This window comes from Lutra lutra, chromosome 17 (genome assembly GCF_902655055.1).
Source record: "Lutra lutra chromosome 17, mLutLut1.2, whole genome shotgun sequence".
Classification (NCBI taxonomy): Eukaryota; Metazoa; Chordata; class Mammalia; order Carnivora; family Mustelidae; genus Lutra; species Lutra lutra.
In genome coordinates this window covers 42,369,096-42,390,710 of record NC_062294.1, presented here as the reverse complement: position 1 = coordinate 42,390,710, position 21,615 = coordinate 42,369,096, and the positions used below count along the sequence as shown (strand labels likewise).

The window sequence follows — 21,615 nt, the reverse complement described above, 5'->3', positions numbered from 1 at the left end:
GGGGGCCCTGATGCCCTCTTCCTGTCCACACTGGCTCCGCCCTTGACTTTCTGTCCTACTGTGTTCAGATTCTGGGATCTGACACCCTTTCCAAAACACCCTTGTCCCCAAGAAACTAAAGGTCAAAGGAGGGACAAACCTGGACTCACTGTAAACTTCAGGTAAGCAGCAAACATGGCCTTCCCACATGAGTGAATGTTTTCCCTTTCCAAGCTGACCACTTCAGCCCGCATCCCCTATCCTCCGAGCTCGGCCATCCCTGCCGCTTCTCCCCTTCCTTCCCATCACAACCCTCATGTCACCAAGAGGAGATCTGGTCCCTCTCCTTATCACTAATCCACCCCCTCGAGTGCCCGTGCCCACACTACCAGCCTGCTCCTCCGGTCATGGTCAGGGTGGAAGACAAGGCCTGTTCTGCCACTGGCTGACTCTCCAGCTGAGCACTGCATGCTCTGTACCCTCCTGCTTTCCTGAGGACCCCTGCTCACCTAATCCCCCCACCCCATGACATTCACTTGGGCCAACAAACTGGCCTCACAGACCAGCTTCTTTCTCTCAGCCCCACATTCCCCTCCAGATACTGCTAAGTTCCCTACTCCCCCTTTTAGCAAAACACTTTGTCTCCTCCTCCTCTTCCTGACCTCCTAGTCTCCCCTCACCCCACTCCTGCTGGGCTTTGGTCCCCATAACTCCACTAGAATAGCTTTTATCAAACACCTTTGATCTCGCCAGTGTCAGAGGTCAATTACCAGTCTCTATCTTTCTCAATCTCAGCAACTTGTGCAATGCTTCTTTCCTCCCAGAACACTATCATCTGTAGCTCGGTGACCCCAGACTTGCTCAACTTTCCTCCCACCTGGCTGGCAAGCTCCTTCCTGGTCTCCTCTGCTAACTCCTCCTGCTCTGCTTCCCTGACCTCGGTATGGCAGCGTGTCTTAGGCTTTGTTCTTTCTCCCCACAATGCTGCATCCGGTCCTGCAGCTGTACAGACCATCTTCCACGGAAGACTCAAATTTCCTTCACCAGCCGACCCCCTCCTCCCGAACCCCACTCTCCTGAATCTAACTGCACACTTGACATCTCTTGGGTACATCTAACAGGCAGCTTGGTCAGCACAAGTGCTTCCTCTCCTCTCCATCAAAAACCACTCTGAAACCTATACACTTCCTCTGTAAGTACACAAACCTCTACATCGTCTCTGGCTAGCTGCAACCCATGCCAGTCCACCAGCAAACCAAGCACTTCTCGCCACCTCTTTTATTACAGCTCTACTCCAAGAAACCACCAGCATCTGTGCCTCAGGACCAACCTCCCAGCTGGTCTCCTCTCCCCTACTGCTGTCCCTTCCAGCCCACGCTCCACAGAGAGCCAGAGTGAACCGGTAGCGCCAATCAGAACACATCACTTCCCTGTTTAAAACCCTCCAGTGGCATCCTGTCAGGACTGAAAGAAAATCTAAACAACCCTTGGAGGTTTCTGTGACCTTATCCCTCCTGTATCTCTGACCACACCTCTCTCCACTGTCACCTCCATTACCCTTGTCCCAGTCACAGGCTTTGGCTTGCTCCCTGAATATGTTGGATTTGCCCACATCTCAGGACCTTTGCTTCTGCTGCTTCTGCCTAGCCTTCTCTCCTGAGAGCTGCTTCCCACCATTCAGGTCCATGGTGCCCATTCAGGGTACCTCCACCAAGAGGCCTCTTCTGAGAGACAGAACCAGGAAGATGTTGTCTGTCTGCTGCTAGGCACTCTGGCAGGTAAGTGGTAAAGTCGACAACTTGCAAAGCCATCTAAGAAGGCAGCAGCACTCCCCAGCATGACTGAGGGCTTGCAAAGAAATAGGTCTCTGAGGATATGAGCCAGCCAGCCTCAGCAACACTGCGAAAGGCAAGCTCTGCCAGTGCCCAACCAGACCCTGGACTCCTGGGAGAGAATCTTGGCGGGCGGACCTGGCCAGGGTTCATGTACCCGAGTCTCTCAGCCTGGAATTCCTGATTATTAGGACATCTTTGCTCTGTGCTCCCAAGCCACTCCTGGCTGTGATATGGCTGGTCACATATGTTTGCCCACTAGGAGAGCATTTGCTGGTCATGCGGAAAGAAGTACTATAGTTGCTGGGGAGAATAATTTTTCTTTCTGAAAATCAACAAATCGGCACTTTTATTAATTCATCAGTCCTGAGAGTTGATGGATAGAATCCCCTTAAAAGATGAAAACCATTCTTTTGGCAAATCACGTAGACTTGCTTAAAACCCTCTACCTGCTCTGAGAAAATCCAAGTCCCTTGGGGACACTGCAAGTCCTGGCTGCTGTGAGTCTCTCTATGACCACCCACCACATCTCTAGCCGTGCCAGTTCACTCCTCAGAAATCCTTTCCCCATCTGCTCTCTCCATGGCCAGCTCCTTTCCAATGTCTTATCTTCAAGGAAGGACCCTTCGTGACTGGCCTCACCCAAACAGCCTCCCCTCCCCAGCACCACCCCTGTCATTCTCCATCATGTGACATTATTCTGCTCCTAGCCCCTCAAACACGTGCCAGGATTTGAACTGAACTCTTATGCTTGCTAGCTGTCCCCTCACCGTCCCTCCCATTACAAAGTCGACTCTACTAGGGACAGAGAGCCCATCTGTCTTGCTCATTCTTAAATTCCCAGAGCCCAGGCAGTGTCTGCCACACAGAAGGTATTTAGTAAGTATTTGTTGAAAGAAAGAAGGGATGGACTAAAATAAGACAGTTAAAAAATCTAAATAAGGTATTACTTAATTTGGAAAAAAAAACCACATCTGGCAATGGGACACTCCATTTTATTAAACGCAAAGCATATAATCAATTCTTTTTATTTCCCCCTAAAGACTTTATTCATTTATCTGACAGACAGAGATCACAAGCAGGCAGAGAGGCAGGCAGAGAGAGAGGAAGGGAAGCAGGCTCCCCGCCGAGCAGAGAGCCCCATGTGGGGCTCGATCCCAGGACCCCGGGATCATGACCTGAGCTGAAGGCAGAGGCTCTAACCCACTGAGCCACCCAGGCGCCCCTGTATAATAAATTCTTGACTGCCTTTGCTAACTATTTCATTTTGCCGAAGGTGGAGTAAAGCAATCGCTTCTTTTGGCATTCTTCTCAACAACCACATAGTTTATACATCGAAAGAAACAAAAATATGTATTTTGAAAGCTTTGCACTTTTACCAAAAGCAACCACCAGAGGGAGCCTCTCCAAGAAATTATAGTCTATAAGGTCTTTTGTGGAGGTTCAATGAATTACAAAGAATGAATTACTCTCAATGAATTACTCATGATACATGGAGAGTTCTGGAAGTAAATTGTAGTGTTCACCATTTTAGTACTAGTCATTTATATTCACTCAATTATTCAAAAGTTCAAACTATTTTCTCTAAAATGAGAATCCTGGTTAAGTTTAATATTTTTCAGTAAGAACCTGAGTTGGAAAACAAATTAAGAATTCAAGGACACTTGGGGCGCCTGGGTGGCTCAGTGGGTTAAGCCTCTGCCTTCAGCTCAGGTCATCTCAGGATCGCAGGCTCCACGCTGGACTCTCTGCTCAGCAGGGAACCTGCTTCCCCCTCTCTCTCTGCCTGCCTCTCTGCCTACTTGTGATCTCTCTCTGTCAAATAAATAAAATAAAATCTTAAAAGAAAAAAAAAGAATTCAGGGACACAAAAATCTTACAGAAAAGTGAGCTTTTGGTTTGTTTGATAGGAATGAAGAAATGTATATAAATTAACAATATGTCATCTCAATAATCAAATAAAAAACTTAGTGGGGGAGGAAACTGAAAGAAGGGAGGTTTTGGGACATGAAGTAAACTTCTCACCCTCACCTCATATATCAACAAGTCCTAAGACTTTGGCAGAGTCTATCACTGGACCCCCACGTTTCAAGGAGAAATGGTTTAAATAAAACTCCAATGTATGACCCAGCTACCATCCTGGTCCATACAGGCACTAAGCGTGCCATCACGCCTTTCTTCCTCTCTCTTTCTTCCTACCAGAATGTTTCAAAATTTTTCTATATGGTTATATACTCATTCATATCATAATCTTTTTTTTTGATTTTTTAAAAGATTTTATTTATTTGACACAGAGAGCAGGATCACAAGTAGGCAGAGAGACAGGCAGAGAGTGGGGAGGGAAGCAGGCTCCCCGCTGAGCAGAGAGCCCGATGTGGGGCTTGATCCGAGGACCCTGAGACCATGACCTGAGCCGAAGGCAGAGGCTTAACCCTCTGAGCCACCCAGACGCTCCTCATATCATAATCTTAATAACAGAAGTCTTCCAACACTTTCAACAGCTCCGTTTTTGCAATTTATTAATAAAGTTATGATGCAGCTCTGTTAGCTGGATCTATGCACATCACAAGGATAAATCCCCAGAGGCAGAACTGTAGAACTCCTGAGGTCAGATTTCTTATTTTAGGCTCCTGATACACTGAACTGCCCTCCAGAAAGGCCGTGTGATTTATCCACCTCCTGTGCTTGTTTTGCACAGTCTGGCCAAAACCTTTATATTTTTACTTATTTTTTTAAAAAATTATTTATTATTCTAAAACAATTTAACAACATCTGGGCAAAATGACATCATATTGTTTCTTTACTCACCTTATCAGGTGAGGTTACACATTTTCTTCATCTATTTGTTGACAGCTGTGTTGTTTATGTTATTTTTTGGCTACTTATTCATGCACCTTGCCCATTTTCTTACTCCTTTGTAGGAGCTTCTGTTTTAATAAACTAAGAAGAGGGGCACCTGGGTGGCTCAGGGGGTTAAAGCCTCTGCTTTCGGCTCAGGTCATGATCCCAGGGTCCTGGGATCGAGCCCCGCATCAGGCTCTCTGCTCGGCGGGGAGCCTGCTTCCTCCTCTTTCTCTCTCTGCCTGCCTCTCTGACCACTTGTCATCTCTGTCTGTCAAATAAATAAATAAAATATTTTAAAAATAAATAAATAAAGAAGAATACTTTATCTATTGTAAATTTATAAATGTAATTAAATAATAAAAAATAAAAATGGCTCAGTCTGTCCCCACACTTCTAATGGCACGAGCTCAAGATCATCAGGGTTGTTACTGGAACAAAGGAGGAGAAGGGATTCTATGTTCTATGCTCAGCTTTAGAGAAATACTGGTGACTTAGGGAAAATGAGGTACTCTGTTCAAAAGCTGTGGACCCGGTAATAAAGAGAAGATAATATTGGTCATTATGATCCATGAGTACATAACATTTTACTTATATTATTGGTCAAAAAGACTATTTTTCAGACATCTTGGCTTCCTTCTTATGGATCGATAACCACTGCCCGTGTACCCGCCCAAGCAGCAAGACCTGACATGCCACCTAACATGGGGTTTGTCCAAAACAAAGCAATCTTTTCAAAGATGTGTACACTTCAATCAGAGCCTAGGCTTGTGTTAATAGACGAGTCACGTTACCATGTGGACGGGACTTGAACCACAACTCTGGAGCCCTCTAAACTTATCTGGGGGGCATATGCTTCTTTATTTTCAATCTGTGCTGTGTCAACTACCACCTAAGAGAGAGAAAGAAAAAAACAACAATCAGCTTTTCGAGAGGCAAATGGATCACAAACAAATCTAATACGTGAGCCTACTGATGTGAGTGACTCTGGCAAGGCGGTCATGCAGAGGCCACTCCAGAGCCCCAGGAAGACAAGCACAAGTAATAAAGATGACTGAAGACAGTTATACTTCAATGAGCAGAAACCAAATTCTGGGTGTAGGATGTACTGAACTTTGTAAGGACTTTCAGTACTTTTTCCAAACCATAAATATGTTAATTAGGAATTATTTTGTTTCCTTTATTTTAGTATATTTTTTTTTACTTTATGCACTTGAAAGAAGTAATGATGGTTTCATCATTAAAAATCTAACCACAGCTTCAGAAAAGTCCATTTATAATGACTGAATATAAGCTAGAAGTGGATGAAGCTTTTTTTAATGGATCATTTTATCCTCAGCCATCAATAAAAACAGAATTAGTTCAGAAAGGTAAAAATGATTCTTCTCTCACTGAGTTCTTCTGTTCTTTTCTTGCCCCCCCCCTTTTTTTAAGAGAGAGAGAGAAAGAGAATGCATGAGCAGGGGGTAGGTAATGAGGGGCAGAGAGAGAGAGAGAAGCCCAAACAGGCTCCATACCCAGCATGGAGCCTAACGTGGGGATCTCACAATCCTGAGATCATGACTTGAGGCAAAATCAAGAGTCAGAGGCTCAACTGACCGAGCCAACCAGATGCCCCAATGATTTCTTCTTATTTGGAATAGAGTCTTTAACATTACACAGATGATGTAGTAGCCTAGGTAGAGATTTCGACAAAATGATGAATATATTTTCAAATAACTAAAAGAATTTAAGAAAATAAGCATAAAGCACTTTAAAAAGTGCTTTATGTCGGTGGAGCATCCGACTCTTGATCTCAGGGTCATGAGTTCAAGCCCCACATTGAGTACAGAGATTACTTAAAAATAAATAAATAAATCTGTTATATTGTCAAAGTCATGCAAAGCTGCTTATTTTGATTCCAAATTCAGCCTCTAATGGAGCTGATTTCCACTGCTGCAAACAGAATTCCCAGAGCTGGTCTGCAATGTCCTTTGGAAAAGACTTCCTGTCCAAGTAATAGCCATTGTTAGACCAGGCAGGTGTTTCCTCTCTCCGCCCATCTGCAGAGCCATAATCTAAAGGTTCTTTGTCAATCGCACACAAAGGTACCCTGGGAGCAAGGAGTTAGGAACTGGAAGACGTTTCTGCTCTCTCAATAACATGGGACTTTTTTTTTTTTTAAACCTACAGTGTTTTCCCAGAACAGTCTGTGTCCTTCTACCTTACTTTACTCCTTTTTGGAGAACTTATGCCATGGTTCTCCTAGTTTCAGCTAAAATGATCTCTGGGAATATGGATCAATTTCCCAGAGGCAGTAGGCTCTCACATACTTCAGCAGGGGGATCTCCAGCTTATCCTTACTCCTTCTCTTAGGGGTTCCTGTAGTAAGAACTAGAACCTAAAGAAAGCATAAGTCACCTGGCCCTATCCAAGGCAGCGCACCCGAGCCCTGACACCTGAGGGACACCTGAGCCCTCACCCATGTGAAACAAGAGGTCTGCATCTTCCCCACTGCTCCATTCACAAATAAAGTAGGAATTAAAGTAAGAAACAGTTCTTTAAACTTTCTTAATCTTGAATTAGTCTGCTGTAACCTCTGACTAAAATGCTGGAGCTTGGGGCGCCTGGGTGGCTCTGTGGGTTAAGACTCTGCCTTCGGCTCAGGTCATGATCTCAGGGTCCTGGGATCGAGCCCTGCATCGGGCTCTCTGCTCAGCTGGGAGCCTGCTTCCCCCTCTCTCTCTGCCTGCTTCTCTGCCTACTTGTGATCTCTGTCCATCAAATAAATAAATAAAATCTTAAAAAAAAAAATAAAATGCTGTATCTTTTCAAAAAGTAGCCATTTAATTCTAGAAAGTAGAATCAAGTATGTAAGATTATATGGGTCTTAGATGCCAAACAAAAAGCTAGACGGTGATTTCAGATGTTGATTTCCTGATCCCGCCCAACTCTGGCAGAAGTTACTCTTCTCTCCAAAGGTGAGAAGGAGAGGAGAGAAACAGAGCTGGGATACAAAGTGGTCAGGGGACGACTTACACCATGGTGGTTTCTCAGAGGAGTGGTATTTGAGCTGATACCAGGAAGCTAAGGAGTAAGTCACATAAAGACTGGAGAGGAGGAGTCTCGGGTAAAAGGAGCAGCCAAGTGCAAACGCCTGAGACAGGAAGAAGCCTGGCACCTTTGAGACTCCACTGTCACTCCAGGGTAGGCGAGCCAGGTAAAGAGGCCCTCCCTGTCAAATCATTACGGATGTTGTTTTCTTTAAAATGAGGAAAACCTGCAACATCATTTTGGATCTAGGATCCTGGCAAATACGTACCATGAATCTATAAACGGAAAAAAAAGGGCTTTTTAAGGCTGCTGTTCCTCTACCTTCTCCATGTGGTCTGACCCTGCAGGACTGATGAACTTTCACAATGATTCAGTATTTACACACCTGTGCCCACACCACGTGCCCCATGCTGGATACAGGGCTCCCGGCTCTCTCTCCCCTGCATCCCAATCAACTACTCACCAGTCCAGCCTGGCCAAAGAGCAGCTGCACAGCAGTCTTGCAGGCGCCCCGCCACGTGGACGGGCACACCTGGTTCAGTACTTCAGTCACAGGAAGCTCATCCCTGGGTGTGATTCCATTGTAGCAGCCCGCCTCCTTGATCAGCTGTAACATCGTATGCTACAGATTGAGAAGACGAGAGCTCACCGCCCAAGATAAAGCTGTGCAAAATTCTCAAATGTGTCAAAATGAATTGACAGGTACACAGCAGTCCTCCAGAAAAATGCACTTTTGTTTCAGTGCACCCCCCCATCATGTCATTTTCGTGTCTCAAGCAACTGTCATCAGATACCCTCAGAGAATACGGATACACGTGCATTAATACGTGCATGTGATTTCTATACTAGCACAAAATACAGCATCAGATAGCCATTTCTGATGCAAATTGGTGAGGAATTTGGAAATTCTGAATTCCTCTAAATAAGGAGACAAAATCATCTGGTAAAAACAAATACCAATGAAAACCTCAACTTTATTTTGGATGACCAAGTGGTCAGGTATGCAGGCTCTGGAAACAGACTGCATAACCTCAAATTCCAGTCTCCTCCTTTCTGGCTGTGTGAGCTCGGGCCTTCGTTCCTCCAGCCGTCGAACAGAACAGAGCAGCACCCACCTCAGGGTGAGCTTTAAATGAGACCGTGCACGTGAACCCTTGGCACCATGCCCGGCACAAAGGAAGGCCCATGAACAGTCATAGTCACTACAGTAGTATGACAAGACTTCTTATTTAATTTGCAGAAGTCCACTAAAACATCAATCATAAACAGTATTTTTGTAATGTACTTTCAAAACACTTTATGTTAAACATTTAACCCAACTATGAATAAAACCTGGCAAATGTCTCATTAAGGTAAGTCACCACAGTCTGCTCTTAGACACCAATTTACTAATACCCCCTGCCTTGACTTCAGTTTTGTTTTTTAATATCTATTTTTTAAAAGCCCTTAGGTGTCCCTGAAGAACTGTTTCCACGTTCACACCCGGTTGCTGAAACCCCATGGAAAGCTACCGTCTTAAGTTTCAGGTTGTCGGCGGCGGATTCGTTGAAGGAGACGCCCTTCAGGAAGTGTGATCCTATCTGCACGGGGACAGTGGGAAGCTCACACTGCATGGGCTGCGGGGGGGTCTGCCGCCGCCCTGTCTGCTGTGCCTCAGCCTCGCTGCAGCAGCCCTGCGAGAGGTTTGGAGAGGAGAGGGGAGGAGAGGACAGGTGACCCACGGCACACCAGCCCCAGACACCAGGCTCAGTTGGGGTGGCAGGTGTGCCACCCCACAGCTCCCTAGAGCAACCAGAGAGGAAAGCATACCTGTAAACTGGCTTCAATTGCCTTTGGATTCAGGTGGAAACCAGCTTTCATTGCATATTCACAGTGGCCTAAACTTTCCAGAGCTATTTTATAAGCCTGAAAAGAAGATGTTTTGTGAAGAATCAAGATTACACAGATCATAAAATGATCAGAAAATGACATCATAAAATGACAACGTCCAGTGACAACAGAAATATAAAAGTTCTATAGTTAATTAAAAGGCTTCGGGCCAACTACCATCTTACCATTCTTTCCAATTGGCTCAACATCCCAACTTGAACTCCCTCCCATGTTCCTGCCCTCGGATAACTATGTGCCAGGTCTAAAACACTGACCTGCAAAGCACTGTCGATCTTCACGTTCAGTTCTTTGAGCTGGTGCTCAGGAATCGGCGCGCTCTGAGAACAGAAGAGCTGCTGAACCTCGATGCCTGCCAGGCGGCCGTCACAGCCTCTTTCCCTCAGTCTGGATGTCGCCTGCAACAAGAAACAGTGGCTGGCAGGTGACAGAGAATGTGAAAGGCATGAGCAATATTTAGAGAACAAGAAACAAAACATCAAACACAACTAAGTTAAAGTGAGAAACTCTCTAAGCGTGAGAGGTACACCAGACATTCTGGATTGTCTGTATTACCAGGTGAGAAGCCAGAAATTTAGGAAGACAAAATCAAGCATCTTGAAGTGAGAGCAAAGCAGGGCACCTGGGTGGCTCAGTGGGTTAAGCCTCTGCCTTCGGCTCGGGTCATGATCTCAGGGTCCCGAGATCAAGCCCTGCATCAGGCTCTCTGCTCAGCGGGGAGCCTGCTTCCCCCCTTTCTCTCTGCCTGCCTCTCTGCCTACTTGTGATCTCTCTCTCTCTGTGTGTCAAATAAATAAATAAAATCTTAAAAAAAAAAAAAAAAAGAGAGAGAGAGAGAAAGCAAAGCTGACACAGCACTACTTGACTTAAGAAACCCTGGAAAGAAAACACACCCGTCTGCTATTAATTTTGTTTTGTATGTCAAACTGTCACATTTTTTTATTTCTCTGCTTTAAAATACAGAGAGGCTAGAATATTGGCACTTGGATTTTCCAGAATAATAATAATAAAAAAGAACATGTAAGGTTAGGTGCTCCTCTACACCAAAGTAAAAAGTCATGCCAACACAGGACAGGAAAAAAAGGTACATTAGAATGTTAAAGAGAAAATAGTATTTTTAAATCTGCACCAAAAATATTAAAAACTTATTGTTTGGTCATTCAATGTTTATGAAGAGTATATAATCAAGACAGAAAAACAAGAAACAAGAAAAAAATGAATCAATATCTTGCTGTGATGAAATGTAAGTTACCTCTCCATGTGGGTCAGGACCAGAGAGTACAGAAAAAATATATTTAATTTCTTAGATGGGAGGAAGAATTCAGAATGAACTGTCCTTCAATTTTTCCATGTCCATTTTTGTTGCAACAATATTTGTGTAACAAATGACATTTTTTAAAAGCTGATTTTTGTTCTTCTTTTGTTCTTCTGGTGTAGGAATTGTAAGATTTACCAAAATTGCAGTAAGGTAATTAGTAGCTATAATGCTATAAAGTTCCCAAAGCTCCACAAATGACCTAAGACTACCATTCCATCCAGTCCCTGAACCCCAAGAGTCCACAGTTTAAAACCATCTAACTCTCTTTCTAAGACTCTTTCACTCAACTATTTAACCCGTGAGGGTGGGTGTCACTGGATAGGCAGTCAAGCCCACAGCCTAGTCCCTACCATCCTGGAGCTGATAGCCTCATAGGCCAAACTAAAACATGAAATACATTTAAAATGGAGGAAAACCCCAGACACTGAGACATCAGCATTTCAGTTATGAGTTCACAGAGGAGGAGGCGGTCAGCAGAAGTGTGGGATGGATGAGCAGACATGTCAGCAAAGAAACCAGAACCTAGTGAGCAAGGGGGACAGTGGCCATAGATAAGGCTACTGAGCAAGGCAGGAACCAGACTGTGGGACGAGGCGGGTCAAGGTGAAGGGTCTATACTTTACAAGGAAATAGCAACACCATCCACTTTTTTTTTAATACATTTTTTTAAAAAGATTTTATTTATTTACTTGACAGACAGAGATCACAAGTAGGCAGAGAGGCAGGCAAAGAGTGAGGAGGAAGCAGGCTCCCCGCTGAGCAGAGAGCCTGATGTGGTGTTTGATCCCAGGACCCTGAGATCATTACCTGAGCCGAAGGCAAAGGCTTTAACCAACTGAGCCACCCAGGTGCCCCAACACCATCCACTTTTAAATGGAGAGTGATGAAGGATGGTAAGACAGGGAGGAGAAAAGGGAGTTCATTTACTGCAGGTGTCAGGGAAGAGTAGTGATTGCCTAAATCACTAAAGGGAAGTGACAGAAAGGGACAGATCTGGGATAAAACTTTGGGGGTGGGACCTTCAGGGCTTATGGGGGGGGTGGGACCTTCAGGGCTTATGGATTGGATGCAGAAAAAATGCAAAGACAGGAAGGCAAGTCTTAAGTTTTTTGGCATGAAGGACCCAGTGTGGGATGGCAGCACTTGCTAGCATGGGAAAAATCTGGGGAGCGCCAGAGGTGTGGGGAAAGCTAAGACTGAGCCATAAGGATACCTGAGGCAAGCAACAGCTGAACACAGGGGCCTGGAGTTCCTGTATTCCAGTGACCAGAAGTGGACTGGTCACACATATTTGAGGGGCCCCGGCACACAGGCAGTTTTTAAAGTCCAAGGCTAGATGGAGACCCTATAGGAGGAAGGGGGCCCAGAACTGAGCCTTGAAAAACTGACATTCATAAGTTGTGTTGAAGAGGGGAAGCTAGCGAAGTAGACAGAGAGAATGGCCCAGGAGGTTAACACCGGGTTCAGGGATGCCACAGGAAGAGAGGGTCTCCAAGGGCCCATATTGTCGTGAGGGCTGGATGGAGTCAGACGGTTCCCTGGATTTGGCCACACAGAAGGCCCCAGTGACCCTGAGAAGAGAAAGCCTGTTCTTGTGCAGGAATGGAAGCCGGATTTCAGTGAGCTGAATGATGCCATTTATATACAGTTTTGTATTGTGCAAAATAATTACTGATGTTCTCCACAGATACATGCATACAGAGTAAAAATACATAAATATACACAGGACTCACAAACTCCTAATTCAAAAGAGGCTATCACTACAAAGGAAGGGATGTGAGTAAGACAGTAAATGGTACAAAGGGAACTCAGCTGCATTTGTAAATAATATTTTTTTTTCTGTTAAAAATAACAGGCATGAAAGGGGCACCTGTTTGACTCGGTAGAGCACGTGACTCTTTAAAAAAATTTTTTTAAATGATTTTATTTATTTATTTGAGAGAGAGAGAGAGAGCATGAGAGGAGAGAGGTCAGCGGGAGAAGCAGTCAGGGAGTCTGATGTGGGACTTGATCCCAGGACTCCAGGATCATGACCAGAGGCGAAGGCAGTCACTTAACCAACTGAGCCACCCAGGCGCCCCAGACCACGTGACTCTTAATCTCAGGGTTGTGAGGTCAAGCCCCACATTGGACACAGAGCTTACTTAAAAATAAGTAAGTGAGTAAGTAAGTAAGCAAAAGGCACGGAGCAGCAACTGGTAAAAAGTTAAGATTCACTTGATGAAGCTAAAAGGAAGACAGAGGGTAAATGGGACATTTCCTAAATGCTTGAAGTGTTTCATAATAATCTTTTTTAGAACGACTCAGAGGTGTGGTGGACAATTCTTCCAAGAAGTTGGCTGTGTAGCAAAGGAAACAGTTAACAAAACCAAAAGACAACTGACAGAATGGGAGAAGATATTTGCAAATGACATATCAGATAAAGGGCTAGTGTCCAAAATCTATAAAGAACTTAGCAAACTCAACACCCAAAGAACAAATAATCCAATCAAGAAATGGGCAGAAGACATGAACAGACATTTCTGCAAAGAAGACATCCAGATGGCCAACAGACACATGAAAAAGTGCTCCATATCACTCGGCATCAGGGAAATACAAATCAAAACCACAATGAGATATCACCTCACACCAGTCAGAATGGCTAAAATTAACAAGTCAGGAAATGACAGATGCTGGCGAGGATGCGGAGAAAGGGGAACCCTCCTACACTGTTGGTGGGAATGCAAGCTGGTGCAACCACTCTGGAAAACAGCATGGAGGTTCCTCAAAATGTTGAAAATAGAACTACCCTATGACCCTGCAATTGCACTGCTGGTTATTTACCCTAAAGATACAAACGTAGTGATCCGAAGGGGCACGTGCACCCGAATGTTTATAGCAGCAATGTCTACAATAGCCAAACTATGGAAAGAACCTAGATGTCCATCAACAGACGAATGGATAAAGAAGATGTGGTATATATACACAATGAAATACCATGCAGCCATCAAAAGAAATGAAATCTTGCCATTTGCGACGACGTGGATGGAACTAGAGGGTATCATGCTTAGCGAAATAAGTCAATCAGAGAAAGACAACTATCATATGATCTCCCTGATATGAGGGAGAGGAGATGCAACATGGGGGCTTAAGGAGGTAGGAAAAGAGTAAATGAAACAAGATGGGATTGGGAGGGAGACAAACCATAAGTGACTCTTAATCTCACAAAACAAACTGAGGGTTGGTAGGGGGAGGGGGGTTGGGAGAGGGGGGGTGGGGTTATGGACATTGGGGAGGGTATGTGCTATGGTGAGTGCTGTGAAGTATGTAAACCTGGCGATTTGCAGACCTGTACCCCTGGGGATAAAAATATATTATATGTTTATAAAAAATAAAATTAAAAAAAAAAAAAAAAGTTGTTGGCTGTGAAAAGAGCAGAGAAACAGGGCAGGACATCTCTGGATACCAAAGAGTATTAAAGTGCCTACAAGAAGTGTGCTGTCACTGCCCACACCCCACCTGGCCGCCTGGCCAAGCACGGACCCTTGCAGCCAGCTCAGGCCCGTCTTTCCAGACTGAGGCTCCAGCCTTTTCTCCCTGGTCCCTCTTCCTTGAAGCTCTGCTGCACGGCTCCTGGTTGGAGACAGGGCCTTTTCTCTGGGCTCCTGCACCCCGCACACCTCCATCACAGCTCTTTCACCCTGTTTTTGTAGGCCTTTCCTCTTGGAGGCTAGGAGAGGAAGCCGTCACCCTGGTGCCTGGCCCACGCCCGGCACCCAGCGGGCCCGTTCACAGAGGCAGTCACCGTCAAATGAAGGAAAGAGGGAATGATAATATTCAAAACTAACACCTCTAGGGGCGCCTGGGCAGCTCAGTGGGTTAAACCTCTGCCTTCGGCTCAGGTCATGATCTCAGGGTCCTGGGATCGAGCCCCACATCGGGCTCTGTGCTCAGTGGGGAGCCTGCTTCCTCCTCTCTGCCTACTTGTGAGCTCTGTCAAATAAATAAATGAAATATTAAAAAAAAACAAAACAAAACCTAACACCTCTAAATGAAATACTGCTTTTAGGAACCAACAGGCAAAGGTTGTCTGGAGCCTCCGCTATTCGAACACAGGGCACCCATCTCCCCCAAGTCACGGTTACCTCAGCAGCGCCCCGCCAGGAGCGGACAGCTTCCTCCAACTCGGGTGTGTGGCTCACGCTGGATAAGCCACCGCCGCCATTCTTCTTCTCTGGCACAACCACCTCGGCAAAGCAGGAGTGAGCCACGGGCTGGACCTTCTGTAAGGCCTGGGTCAAAAACTGGAAATGGACCTGTACCACCGTCAAGAAACATCGCCCCAACACCTGTGAAAACAAGAGAGCCGGGGGGGTTAGCAGGTGGGTCGCCACCGCCATCAGTGCAGCACCCTGTTAACCATCAGTGTGAGCAGGAGGTAACAGCGTGAGCAGGAGGTAACACAACCTGGAAATGTGAAATCACAGCAAGTTTGACAGTCAGCCTGCTTCAGCATGATCTTTGTTCTCACGTCTGTCTGCACCGGGTGCCTCATGTCTACAAGCCAAAATGTTGCAACCGAATAGCAAAGCCCAAGTTTCAAATGGGCCTTCCCAGTTCCCACCAGCCCCCACTCCCCTCAGGTGGACTCTGGCTCACCCTAACCCTGGTTGTCTTTGGGCTCCTAACGAACCAGAGGAACCCACAGTTCCAGTTATGTGTACACAGGATTCAGAAGGCACAGTAAAAACCATGTGAATGAAAATCTGAAAGGTCAGTTTGACCATAAGAATTCTATTAGAAATGGAATCCAAAGATACAAGTTATTTTGGTAACAGTGTTATTAACATCGCTGTATGTCATAATTCCAGTCTTAGGAAACAAAGAAACAAAGCTGACAGACCAGTCTTCTAGGAGTCAACAAAACATACTGGATGACTATTTGTCACAACAGTCAAAACTCACTCTCCTGATACCTATCAGTAGTTAGTTAGTTGATGGAGCTGTCCATCAGCAGGGACTATACACAGGGGCGCCTGCGAGGCTCAGTCAGTGAAGCGTCTGCCTTTGGCTCAGGTCATGATCCTGGGATCCTGGAATGGAGCCCCGCATCTGGAATCCTTGCTCAGCTGAGTTTGCTTCTCCCTCTCCCTCTGTTCTCCCTGTTCTTGTGCTCTCTCTCACTCAGGTAAATCAATAAAATCTTTTAAAAAAATACTATATACATAATACTATGCTAATACATACTGTTAATATGTAACTATAATAATTTATATGCCAAAAAATACTATTTACCATTAATATTTTAAGATACAAATGTGCAATGCCACCCTTGGCAATGGCCAAAACTATTCTCTGATTTTTTTTTTTTTAGATTTTATTTATTTATTTGACAGAGAGAGAGAGAGAGAGAGCGAGCACAAGCAAGGGGAGTGACAAGCAGAGGGAGAAGGAGAAGCAGGCTTCTGCTAAGCGGAGAGAGTAAGAACTTGTCACATGCAAAGCAACTTGAGCAGAGAACTTCCAGATTACTGACAAGTTCTCTTAAATTTTTAGTTGTTTTGTCCATACTAAATTTGACAATAATAACAAAACTATCTTTTATCATGTTCCATAACATTCACCATATTTTCCATGGAGGGTCTATCCTATTTCATTGGTTCACACAGTAGATGACTTACTCAAGAAATTACTTTATTGAGTTTGCAATTTATTCAACTGGTAGGAGCACAGCTGAGAGGGCCCGCTTGCTGCTAGCACTCGGTGTACTGCCTTGGGGAGGCGGGAAAGGTTGGGGAACTGTTTCCACTGCCTTTACAAGGAACTAAAATCTGATCCTGGTGCCCACCCTCTGGCCCAGTCCTGTCCTCTGAAGCACCTAAAAGTAAGACTTGAGTTGGGGCTTCTCACATCCCAGCACACATTTTAGATGCTGTCCTTTTCCATCACCACTGGTCAGAGATCTGCTTCCTGGAGAAAGTCAGGCAAGTTTCAGTGGTAACATCTGTTCGCTCCGATTCTCCCCTGTAGAAGTCACCAGCGCCAGACTAAAACAAATAAACTCACACAAATTTCACACCAAACCATCAGCCCTCTATGGAGAACAATTAGAGGCTGAACTCCCACCCAAACCTCCTGGGTTTCCACTCATACCTGCCTCAAAGCTCCTTCTCATGACTAGTCTATGCCAGCTGGAGCAGGGTGAGGGACACAGAGGAAGCGTCCTAGCAACCCAGAGTCACGTGACAGAAACAGACGGAACAGCATATATTTCGTATTGTACGTAGCAGCAGCTGGCCTTCACGGAACACTCCGTGTGTACATCACCTATGCTAAAGGTCTACCATGGAGCACCGCATTTCATCCTCAGAACAACGGTATGAAGTCATTCCCATTTTACAGACAGTAAGACCGAGGCACAGAAAGGTTATGAAACTTTGTCAAAGGAACACAAACTGGTTGTAACAGAGTGGTCATCTGGCTCAAGTGTCTATGCTCTTGGCCCCTGTGTCCCATTGCCTCCAACAGGCTAGAAATGGCTGGATACAGCTGTGGGCTGGCAGCACCGAGACCAGGCACATGACACACTCAACCTTAACTGGCCTAGGCCGGAATGAGGGTATCCTGAAGCCCCACACAGTGCAAACACAGGAGGAGTGGAGCTGACTCCTCAGACACAAACTCTTCCTCCTCCTCCTTCCTCAGCCTCTTGGCAGGCTCTGGGGAGGTGGGAAGAGGAGGAAGTGGAGACGCCAGGTACCATGTACTCTGGGGACATGTTCTTACAGCTTCTGACAAATACAACCAAGACATTCATTTGTTCAACACATATGTAGTGTACGAATACTGGGTATGTAAAAAGCACAACAAAAGGCCAAAGGACACTACAAAAGAGACAGCAAGTCCTTGTCCTCATGAGGGTTTCTTTCTTTCTGCCTTTCTGTTTTTTAAAAAAGATTTATTTATTTTTATATTTATTTATTTATTTATTTAAGGGAGAGGGAGTGAAGTACACTCCCCGCTGAGCGCGGAGTCGGACGTAGGACTCCATGCAGGATTCGATCTCTGGACCCTGAGATCACGACCTGAGAGGAAATCAAGAGTTGGAGGCTCAATCACACTTTTTTTTTTTTTTTAAGATTTTATTTATTTATTTGACAGAGAGAGCTCACAAGTAGACGGAGAGGCAGGCAGAGAGAGAGAGGGAAGCAGGCTCCCTGCTGAGCAGAGAGCCCGATGCAGGACTTGATCCCAGGACCCTGAGATCATGACCTGAGCCAAAGGCAGCGGCTTAACCCACTGAGCCACCCAGGCGCCCCCATCAATCACACTTTCTAATGGTGGGGAACAAACTGCTAAGTCAATATTGTATGTCGGGGGCTGCTGGAGAAGAGCGAGGCGGAAAGGAAAAAGCTCTCTGAGGAAAGGACTAAGGGAACAGGAAACCACTTTTCCCCCTTCTAAAAGGGAAAATTCTGGGAAAAGTCTGATGCGGGGTCCCCAGGTAGGAATAGGCCCATGCTGCCTGATGGGAGGACAGGGCTGGGGTGCGTTCCTCTCGTGGGAGGAGGAGGATGCTGCTGCAGGGATAAGGGGGGAAGATGCAGGACAGTTTAAAAGGCAGACATTCGGTATGTTGTCTCCACCATTTTTACATGTTTGACCTTGGATGAGTCATTTAATTTAAATTTCTTCCCTGTAAACAAGGAATGATGAGAACCAGAGCTCAGCAATCTCTCCCCTGCCCCTTCTTCCCGCCCTTCCCCTGGATAGATGCAGCATCAATCCCAATTACAGCTGCAACAAAATATCTGTGTTGTGAACAAGTCACTAAAAGCCATCAAACAGAGCTCTGCTCTAAAGGCTTACAGTAAGAGACGCATAAACACTGTGTTCTCTTGAGAGAGGACACAGCTCAACCTCCAGCCTGCCTCTACCCATCTCCTGTCACAGTCCAGGTTTCCTCCTGTAACAGACCCCACCGGCCTCCACCAGACCTGGGCCAGTCCTTGGGGCTTCCTGACGAACCTGGAAGGAAATACAGACTCTAAAGCTGTGAATTCGAAAGCATGCAACCTCAGGGCCGTGGGCAGGTATTTTGTCCTTCGCATGGAGACCAGTGCCTGGACAGCGGGACTGGGGAAACGGGTGAGTGGGGAGGTCAGAGACACTGGAGTTTAAAATGTCAGCGGACAGACACCTGCAGCTCTAACAGCAGCTTCCGTTTATTGAGTGCTTAACCCATACCAAGCACTTTACTAACAGGGAAGCAACTCTGTGGGTAAGAGAAATGTACCCACTTTACAGATGATAACACTGAAGCTTCAAGAAAGAAGCCTGCTCCAATGCCATGTAGGTGATAAGAGGTGGAGCAGAGACCTGATGCCAGATATGTTCAACTCCAAAAGCAGTGTTCCTAACCAACAAGCCACTGTCTCCCTAGGATATGATCCAGGACGCAGCCACAATGGTGGTGGCTCCTAAGAAGAGGGGAAGAGCCCTGTGCAGGAGCCCTGACTTCTCCCACATGGTGTCAGGACCCAGGGTGGGAATGGAGACTGAGAGGCATGGCTCCGTCTTCTCTGGCTGTAGAAAAGGGACTGGGACAAAAGTTTCAAGCGGGACAGCCTGTGGCACTCCTAGATGGCATGAGTCTCAAAAGTTAATGATTCCATGGGGAGTTAGGGGAAGGGAGTTGGGGGAAATTGGAAGGGGAGGTAAACAATGAGAGACTATGGACTCTGAAAAACAATCTGAAGGGTCTGAAGAGGTGGGGCGGTGGGAGGTTGGGGGAACCAGGTGGTGGGTATTAGAGAGGGCACGGATTACATGGAGCACTGGGTGTGGTACAAAAACAATGAATACTGTTATGCTGAAAATAAATTAAAAAAAAAAAAAGATTAAAAAAAAAAAAAAAAAGCTTAGTGCTTCTGGGCGCCTGGGTGGCTCAGTGGGTTAATTTAAAGCCTCTGCCTTCAGTTCAGGTCATGATCTCAGGGTCCTGGGATCGAGCCCCACATCGGGCTCTCTGCTCAGTGGGGAGCCAGCTTCCCTTCTTGTCTCTCTGCCTGCCTCTCTGCCTACTTGTGATCTCTCTCCTTCTGTCAAATAAATAAATAAAATCTTTAAAAAAAAAAAAGTTAATGATTCCACAGCAGAGAACAGCTGCTAAGATTGGCTGGAAACAGCAATTTGAAACAGGGAGAGGGTGCAAGGGGCTTGGGAGAAAGAGCAGCTTCTCCTGCCTACTGAGGAATTCCAAATCCAAAAACATCTGTTCAGTCCTTCAGCACATCAGTCTCATTTAAGAATTATGAATAAAGCAAGTGGAATTAATTGACATTTGCATTTTTAAAAGATTAATCTGGGATGCCTGGCTGGCTCTGTCGGAGAAGCTTGAGACTCTAGATCTCAGGGTCGTGAGTTTGAGCCCCAGGTTGGGCATAGAGATTACTTAAATAAATAAAACGTAAAAAAAGATTAATCTATCCAAAGCATCCCAAGTTGATGGAATTTCAGGCCAATTTCAGACTTCTGCATTAAAAGAAACCTTTCAAAATAAATAAATAAATAAATAAAAGAAACCTTTCAATGTGACTTAAATTCCCCATAAAGGCCCAATTCCTGAATAGAGACCATCAGTGACCATGACCCTCTTGCTTCTCAATGTCCAAGGAGCATGCTGGATATAATCAGCCTAAATTTAAGGATCTACCAAAAGGAAACCTTGTTTTCTGGAACTCCCTGATGGTGGCGGGAAAGGGTAGGAGTTCACGTTCCCATACCCACGTACACATACCACATCTGCTGCTAAGGGTGTTGTGTTGATGGACAGAACCAGAAAACCTTTTCTTTTTGGTGATGTTTACATTTTACTAATTAAAACAGATTTTAGTTTAAGGTAACCCTATTTTGAATCCCAAAAGACCACACTTTCTACGCCCCCACTGATGCTGAGGATCAATGGAACTCTACCGTCCTAGACATATTTCAAAATTTGGTTTTAGTTATGGCTATTCGAGGCCAGGCAAGGCCTGACTCAGCCTTGAACACACGCCTGTGTTGGGATGATGGAATACCCACATCTACTCCATCTCCTAACATGCCTTGTGATTTTCACATTAAAACACACAGTGTCTCACCCAGTTCATTTCCTACTCAACCTCACTTAACAATCTGTCTCTCTCACATCCCCGGAGTGAAGAACAAATAAAACTGTCACAAACACCACCCTGTCAAACATTTCCAGGAATTCTAACATTTATTTCTGATCATTTTAAAAGTCTAGAGTGAATGAAATGGAGTCGATCTGGATTGGCCGTTTTTATTAGAAATTCCAAAGTCATTCAATCATTTCTTTCTCTGCAATATTTACTTTTACCTTAAACACTATAGTTGGTTCCAAGTATCCTCAACCTTGCTCCTTTGTTCATATGATAATTCCAGAGTTATTACATAATGATCTAACCAATAGAGCAGAATGTGATATAGAGACATAAATGTGTCTCCAGAGAAATAGAGAATGCAGCGGACCATGGCCAGGCTACGGAAAGTGCTCTGCAAAGATTAGATTACAGTATAAAAATGTAAAAAACAAACTTACTGAAACTATGTACAGTCTGACCTAAAACCAATTACAGTTGAGTGTTTAAATATTTAAAAATTTTAAAACAGGCAACTAACAAAACAAAGATCTCTTTGCAGTCAGTATTAACCTAGAGCAAGCTGCCATGCTACGTATAGGAG

At 45.1% G+C, this 21,615-nt stretch overlaps 1 protein-coding gene across 3 annotated transcripts in view; it reads right to left on the bottom strand.

Moving 5' to 3' along the window:
* The window catches only part of GARRE1 (granule associated Rac and RHOG effector 1), an 83,524-nt gene that overhangs the window by 12,741 nt on the left and 49,168 nt on the right, over positions 1 to 21,615 (bottom strand). For all 3 annotated transcript variants that reach the window (XM_047710617.1, XM_047710616.1, XM_047710615.1), the window contains 6 exons: positions 15,015 to 15,218; positions 9,830 to 9,970; positions 9,495 to 9,590; positions 9,197 to 9,358; positions 8,149 to 8,307; positions 5,447 to 5,544 (listed from right to left, as the gene is read on the bottom strand). In XM_047710617.1, coding sequence (XP_047566573.1) covers positions 5,447 to 5,544; positions 8,149 to 8,307; positions 9,197 to 9,358; positions 9,495 to 9,590; positions 9,830 to 9,970; positions 15,015 to 15,218 — 860 coding nt within the window. The remainder of the gene's footprint in view (positions 1 to 5,446; positions 5,545 to 8,148; positions 8,308 to 9,196; positions 9,359 to 9,494; positions 9,591 to 9,829; positions 9,971 to 15,014; positions 15,219 to 21,615) is intronic.